The sequence below is a fragment of the Eleginops maclovinus genome, chromosome 6, assembly GCF_036324505.1.
Source record: "Eleginops maclovinus isolate JMC-PN-2008 ecotype Puerto Natales chromosome 6, JC_Emac_rtc_rv5, whole genome shotgun sequence".
Taxonomy (NCBI): Eukaryota; Metazoa; Chordata; class Actinopteri; order Perciformes; family Eleginopidae; genus Eleginops; species Eleginops maclovinus.
This window is the reverse complement of record NC_086354.1, coordinates 23152948-23160635: the sequence shown is the minus strand read 5'-3', so window position 1 is coordinate 23160635 and position 7688 is coordinate 23152948. Positions and strand designations below refer to the sequence as shown.

The following is a 7688-nucleotide window of genomic DNA, read 5'->3' as shown; positions in this document are numbered from 1 at the left end:
AGTTTACTCCCCACTGTCTGCATAATAATTGCATTTCTCCCTGATGTCTCTATTGTATTATAACTCCCCCCTACTTGTTTGTAAAGGGCAGTGTGTGTGGGTATGTGTGTGTGTCTGAGGGGGGGTAAACAGAGACAAAGTGATTATAACCCTTCCTCCAGGGTGAACATTTTAAACAAACACCTTTAGAAGGAACCCCTGATTGACTTATTCTCTCTGTCCCCGCCCTGCTGGGGGCGTGGCCTCGCTGCTCCCGGTATAAAACCCAACGCACCCACCAGCAGCGCAGCATGCAAACAGAGTCACGGTGAAATACCGACACAAAGGGAGAGAGAAGACTGACAGTGTGAGAGTAAAGCGCTTGTTTTTGGATATTACACACCACCACACACTCTCTGCGCTCTAGCATGACTTCTGCAGCACCTCTGGATTAACTGCGCAAATTCGCTGGCACTACACGAAAAATGGAGAGGAGCATCCCGGGATGGTGTGTGCTGTTTGCCCTCGTCCTGCACGGCTGCATGGCGGCAAAGGAGCTCCAGTGCCAGGAGATCTCCGTGCCTCTGTGCAAAGGAATCGGCTACAACTACACATACATGCCCAACCAGTTCAACCACGACACGCAGGACGAAGCCGGGCTGGAGGTGCACCAGTTCTGGCCGCTGGTGGAGATAAAGTGCTCCCCGGACCTGCGCTTCTTCCTCTGCAGCATGTACACACCGATCTGCCTGGAGGACTACAAGAAGCCTCTGCCGCCGTGTAGGAGTGTGTGTGAGCGGGCTAAAGCCGGCTGCGCTCCCCTCATGAGGCAGTACGGGTTCCCTTGGCCAGACCGGATGAGGTGCGACCTGCTGCCCGAGCAAGGCAACCAGGACACGCTGTGCATGGACTACAACCGGAGTCAGACCACCACAGCTTCCCCTGTTGTGGCAAAACCCACTAACAGACCCGTGAAGCCGTACAACCCGAGGAAAAAGATCAGCTACGGGCGCGTGATCCCCGGGAAGCACAAACCAGCCGAGTCCCCGTGCGAGCCTGGGTGCTTCTGCCGCGCGCCCATGGTGCCAGTGACCGGTGACAGCCACCCTCTGCACAACCGCGTCAAGACGGGACAGATCTGAACTGCGCCATGCCGTGCCACAACCCGTACTTCACCCTGGAAGAGAGGACTTTCACCGCCTTCTGGATCGGTCTGTGGTCCGTCCTGTGTTTCATCTCCACTTTCGCAACCGTAGCGACCTTTCTAATCGACATGGAGAGGTTTAAGTACCCGGAGCGCCCCATCATCTTCCTCTCTGCCTGCTACATGTTTGTTTCCATCGGATACATTGTGAGGCTGATCGCGGGACATGAGGAAGTGGCGTGCAACAGGGAGAGCGGCGCTGAACACATCCACTATGAGACCACGGGTCCCGCACTGTGCACCATCGTCTTCCTGCTGATTTACTTCTTCGGCATGGCCAGCTCGATCTGGTGGGTCATTCTGTCCCTCACTTGGTTTCTGGCTGCTGGTATGAAGTGGGGGAACGAGGCCATCGCCAGTTACGCACAGTACTTCCATTTGGCCGCCTGGCTCATCCCCAGCCTCAAATCCATCGCAGTTCTGGCTCTGAGCTCAGTGGACGGAGACTCTGTGGCTGGGATTTGCTACGTGGGCAACCAGAATTTGGATAACCTGCGAGGTTTCGTGTTGGCACCGCTGGTGATCTACCTGTTCATCGGCACCATGTTTCTGCTGGCTGGGTTCGTCTCGCTGTTCCGGATCAGGAGTGTAATCAAACAGGGGGGCACAAAGACTGACAAGCTGGAGAGGCTGATGATCCGGATAGGAGTTTTCACAGTTTTATACACTGTCCCTGCCACTGTCATAGTGGCCTGTTACTTTTACGAGCAGCACAACAGACAGACTTGGGAAATTACGCACAACTGTACGTGCATGACCGACCCCAGCAGGCAGAGGCCGGACTATGCCGTGTTCATGTTGAAATACTTTATGTGCCTCCTGGTAGGCATCACTTCGGGGGCCTGGATCTGGTCCGGGAAAACCTTGGACTCCTGGAGGACTTTTTGCACGCGGTGCTGTTGGGGGAGTAAAGCCTCCGCGGGCTCCATGTACAGTGACGTGAGCACGGGACTAACCTGGAGATCCGGGACAGCCAGCTCAGTGTCCTGCCCCAAACAGATGCCACTGTCCCGGGTTTGAACAGAGAGAGGGGGGGGTGGTTATCCTCTCAAATGCATCTTATGTCATTTGACACTAAAGACTTAAAACCAGCGCATATCAGCTCTTTCTATGGGGACTTACACATGTTTTGGTAAATTATTCAAAGTGAGTCCCCAAACTGCCACGAGCACTCCTCTAATGTGAACTTTTTTAATAATTGTTTGGTCAACTAAGGTCCATAAAAGTTCAGTGTGGACTTTTACTTAAGGAAAGTGCTCCTTCCTTCCTTCCTTCCTTCCTTCCTTCCTTCCTTGCCTTATCCAAATGGCGTCCATGTGTTTGAATAGAGGGTGTTGGGTATGGACGGGGGAGGAGGGTGACTAATTGTATGGGGATTGTCCATCAGCGTGTTGTAATTAGCACATTAATGAGCGCCTAATGGCTTCTCTTTAAATAATGAGACTGTCAGCAGCAGAACAATGTACCTGGCACGAAGAATGCAGAGTCTTATCTGGGCTTAATTGAATGCGCACAGCTGACAAGATCCCCCTTGTCGATAGGTGACACGGTACAGCTGAGTCTCTACTTCTTCTTACTGTAAAGAACCGCTGTGTCTTAAACATAAGAGCCACAATGAGACTGCTCTGCTTGACACGAGGCTTTTTTTTTTGTCTGCAAGAGATGGATTCTATACATTAATCAATGCCTTAATACTGTCTCATACGGGTTGCATCAGCGCGTAAAAAGTGTATTTATATAATTATTGGTGTACATATATTGTACATTTGTATATGAAATTTTACGAGATTGTAAATATGTATAATTTCCACTTTGATAGAAAATTCTATTTTGAGAATAAAACAACTTTTATTGAATTGAAGTGATTCCTGGTTATTCCCGCAAAAAAAAAAAACTGTATAGAGGATTTTAAATCTGCAAGTTTGAAAAAAGTGTGGTGTTATGGTGTGCACAGTTTCATAACATCTCAATATATGTCTGGTGATTTTATGGCAGCTTTATCTTAATTTAACCAAATGTAACTTGCCTTGGGGGCCCCATGTGTTTTACTAAAGCTCCCAGATCCACATGCTGTGAGACGCAGGGGACAACATCGGCATGGCAATGGATGCACTACAGGTGGTCTTCTCAGTTTAATGCCCTTTAGTCTTGTTACTAAACCTTTCCTTCTGTCCTCTGTTAAACCCCTGATCCAGGCTTAAAGTGGGACGTTTTTACCCCGTTTTACACATTTAAAAGTCCGTTTAGTTTTAAAGGGTCTTTTTTGTTGGATCTGTGCTAATGGGAAGATAATTTATATTTCTAACCAGTGATAATAACCTAGAATATTTAGGAGACGTGTTTAAGTGAAACAACAAATTTTAAAAAATCAAATAGAAGCTGAAAAATAATTGAAAAAATAGGGCAAATGTATGGTAATCTTCAACAATCTCTGATTCGTCATACATGCTAAATGTGAACCTGTAGTGGACAGGTAAGGTGGCTCTTAACATAGTATGGATACCTTCCTTTTAGCGATAGGGCTGATAATTGAGGCGTCTGTGAGGAGGGACAGACTGTAAGGCTGACGCCCTCTCTCTCGTGCGTAAAGGTAATTAAGCCGTGCAGTGTGTGGTCCAATTATAGTTTGACAGTGTGTTCCTCTGTCAGTATTATCACTAAATTGGTGGTTTAGGAGATGTTAACGATGTGTGCGTAATGGCTCATAAGTGAGGTCTATTTTTGCGTGTGGGAAAACACTGCATGTTTCAAAGAATGTTTAGATGTTGGATATCTCATCAACTTCAAGGACATGATCGATGTAGGAAACAAAACTAAATGTGCTCCAAACTTTGGTGAAGATTCTGCACTTCATCAAGATAAAGAGAGATGGATACAGTTGGGTCATGCTGCCACCTGGTGGTCAGGCGATTAAATGCACACATGGAAAAGTAAAGGACAGAATGCAAATAGCAAAATCTGATTAATTAATTAATATAATATTCTTAAAATACAAAGTTTTAACCAACAAAATTGAGAGAATAAGACCAGTTTCTAGTGTGCAAGTTTGTGTTCCTTCCACTTCACATTCTTTATTTAAAATGAACGACCAGGCCTTCATAAAACACATTTGAAAAACCATTTTCCCAAGACTCTTGGCTGAAACTTCCTTTATGATATTCACATTAAAGACGGCTGCAAAATTAAATCAGATGCAACAAAGATTAGATATTTTGTACATAATTTTTTGCTGAAATTAAGCCTGAAACATTTGGGATGTTTGTAAATCTGACTTTCACCCAAAATAACTTTTAAAAAACTGACCTCTTAATTGATGTTCCTACCCAAGGAGGTAAACAAATCAGTTACTTCCAGAGGTCTAATTGTCTAAATTTGTCCCCCCAAATAATTGCATTACACAAGCTAAGAGAACAGAGGTCTTGTTTGCTCCGACCAATGAGAACATGTTGCTTTGCCACTGCTTATTAACCTTGAGACAAGTTAGTTTCCTCTTCCTGTGTGTGTGTGTGTGTGTGTGTGTGTGTGTGTGTGTGTGTGTGTGTGTGTGTGTGTGTGTGTGTGTGTGTGTGTGTGTGTGTGTGTGTGTGTGTGTGTGTGTGTGTGTGTGTGTGTGGGTGGGTGTGTGGGTGTGTGTGTGTGTGTGTATGTCCAGCCCAGAAGCAAAGAAATCAACAGAGGAAATGGGTTGAGAGGTCAGGCCTGATCCATCTCCTCCTAACATAAACATGGCACCCGTGTTCAGGAAGAGCTCATCACGGAGAGATCCTATTGGCTGAATCCAGTGAACCCAACTCCTCTTTATTGGTCGGGATGTTTATGAATGCCATCTTTGTCTAATGATGTAATTAGCTGTCTGAGTCTGATTGATTTGGAATAAATCTGGTTAGGATGTCTGAGTGGCGTACGTGGGCTGTTAAAGGTCACATACTGTAGCTATACTCTCACAATGTATACAAAGCAGGGCGGGGACACATCTAGCTTTCAATAACAGCTATTATCATGTCATGGCTGATTTACAATGCAGTCTCAAACTAATATTTCTTCAGGGCCTTACTGACGTGTTTGGTTATTGACTGTTGATGTCGCTGCTTTCTGTCCCAAAGCATGCTGGGATCCACCGCTACATGTATGACTCTAAAAAGAAAAGAACACAGAAAGCGAAGATTGTTGCAAAGCATCCACTACTTTCTTCGAGGTAATGCTATGAATAGTGTGTTTGAGTATTTATGGGCAGTGGAAAGTACTGTAAAGTACACACACAAAAACATGACATATTGACAACTGCATGTTTGCTGGCAACTTAACAAGCTAGCAACTTAACAAGCTAGCAAGTTAACAAGCTAGTAACTTAACAAGCTAGTAATTTAACAAGCTAGTAATTTAACAAGCTAACAACTTAACAAGCTAGAAACTTAACAAGCTAGCAACTTAACAAGCTAGTAACTTAACAAGCTAGTAATTTAACAAGCTAGCAACTTAACAAGCTAGTAACTTAACAAGCTAGTAATTTAACAAGCTATCAACTTAACAAGCTACTAACTTAACAAACTAGCAACTTAACAAGCTAGTAATTTAACAAGCTAGCAACTTAACAAGCTAGTAACTTAACAAGCTAGTAACTTAACAAGCTAACAACTTAACAAGCTAGCAATTTAACAAGCTAGTAACTTAAGCTAGTAATTTAACAAGCTAACAACTTAACAAGCTAGTAACTTAACAAGCTAGTAACTTAACAAGCTACTAACTTAACAAACTAGCAACTTAACAAGCTAGCAACTTAACAAACTAGCAACTTAACAAACTAGCAACTTAACAAGCTAGTAACTTAACAAACTATCAACTTAACAAACTAGCAACTTATCAGTTTGTTAAGTTACTTGCTTGTTAAGTTGCTAGCTTGTTAACATAAAATTAGCTATTTTGTCGCAGTTTCTGAGTCTCTCCACACACCAAAAGATGTTTTAAAAAGACGCTGCGCAGAGTTTGAGGATTTCTTTCTGTAGTTTCATCCCTAAAAGCCAACCCTTTCACATAGAAGTAGTCTTGTTAATATAAAAAATACTATTTACAGATGCACATTTCTTTCTGTATGTTTTGCTGCATAAGGTGAGTGTTGTTTTAACTGCACAGCTTTCCATTTTAGGTAGTTATATTGGCAAAAAGACGTATCTGAATATGAGTCATTACAGGGTTTCTCTTTGTATGTATCTTAAAGTTTTGAAGACTCATCTCACATGCTTGTGTGAAGAGTCATGCAGGGTTATGGGTGTAGAGGTGAGAGGTCAAAGGTCATGTTTGTCATTTCTGGTATTCTGTAGAGTAGCACAAATAGCAACACAAAAACACAACATATTTATGGGTTGAATTGTACAAGTCGTTGTATGGGATACAGCTCACAAAGCTAAATGCATTCTGTAGAAGTTGAATACACACTGTGCGACTCAGGGTGTAAAACAGTTTCTTTATGTATTTAGTGGCTTTTAAATCTAAGAAAAGGACCCAGAATCAGCAAGATTTCTCTCAAAAGTGAACAATTTTAAGAAAAGGGACCAGGTTCGGTGATTAAATGCTATGGATTTGCATTAAAGGGAAATATGGGATCCAGTATTTTTACAGCCTCAGTTACTAGTGATTAAGAAGTGAGAATGTCTGTCCTTCTTCTGCTTCAGTTTTTAACCTTTCATTATAATCTTTCTTCTCTTAAATCTCTCAGGTTTATGAAAATGCTGCAAAAGTTGCTAAAGTGCCCTTTTGATATAATAGCAGAAACAGAGCTTATGAGTGTAAATCTGCTCTGTGAGGGTTGATAGTTGTCCAGAGGTTGTAAAAATTAATTGAATTTGTGTTGAATGGCTCACAACAGACCTTTAGCTTCCTCCGAGGAACAAGCAAACCGAGGCAGAACTAAACCCAAACAGCCAAATAATTCAAAGTAAACTCAAGAGCATCATATCTTTTGTCAGCTTTCCTAATGAAGTAATCCAGAAAAGATGGGACCTTGAAACCATTCAGGCTTCCTCTACTCAAAACCATCGGATTCCCCTTTTCTTTTTCCACCCTGTACAAGCCCTCATCATCAACTTCAAAGGAAGACAGAATAGATTTTTTCTTACCCGAGCCATAGCCACCAGGGACACACCTCAACCACCCACCCTCCCCCCCCATTCATCTAAACTACAAGCCATGTTAGAGGTGAGGAGGATTCTGGGTAATCAATATTTCTGATGCCTCTGACATCTTCTCTGATGTGCCGTTGTGGTCAATGTGAAGGTTTCAATCCCACTTCTCAATCTCCTCCGCCTGTCACCCATGAGATCGGAGGGTGTTATTGCACCCGAGGCGGACGCAGGTTGACTGTCAGTAGAAGAAGAGATCGATGAAGAGCGGAGGCAACGACTCCTAATATTCTGCTCTGTGTTGATGTGTGAACGCAGCTGGATGACACACTGAGAAAGAGATTTCTACCAGCTAAAGATAATAGGAAAACTCTGACATATGACTTTAA

The 7688-nt window shown here is 43.4% G+C and overlaps 1 protein-coding gene across 1 annotated transcript; it reads left to right on the top strand.

Annotated features, from left to right (window-relative positions):
- The first annotated feature begins 277 nt into the window (after positions 1 to 277).
- Positions 278 to 3039, top strand: LOC134865392 (frizzled-8-like). Its single transcript, XM_063884882.1, is given in 2 exon segments — positions 278 to 1116; positions 1119 to 3039. Coding segments are annotated over 2 exon segments (1737 nt in total). The 5' UTR covers positions 278 to 464; the 3' UTR covers positions 2204 to 3039.
- The last annotated feature ends 4649 nt before the right edge of the window (positions 3040 to 7688 follow it).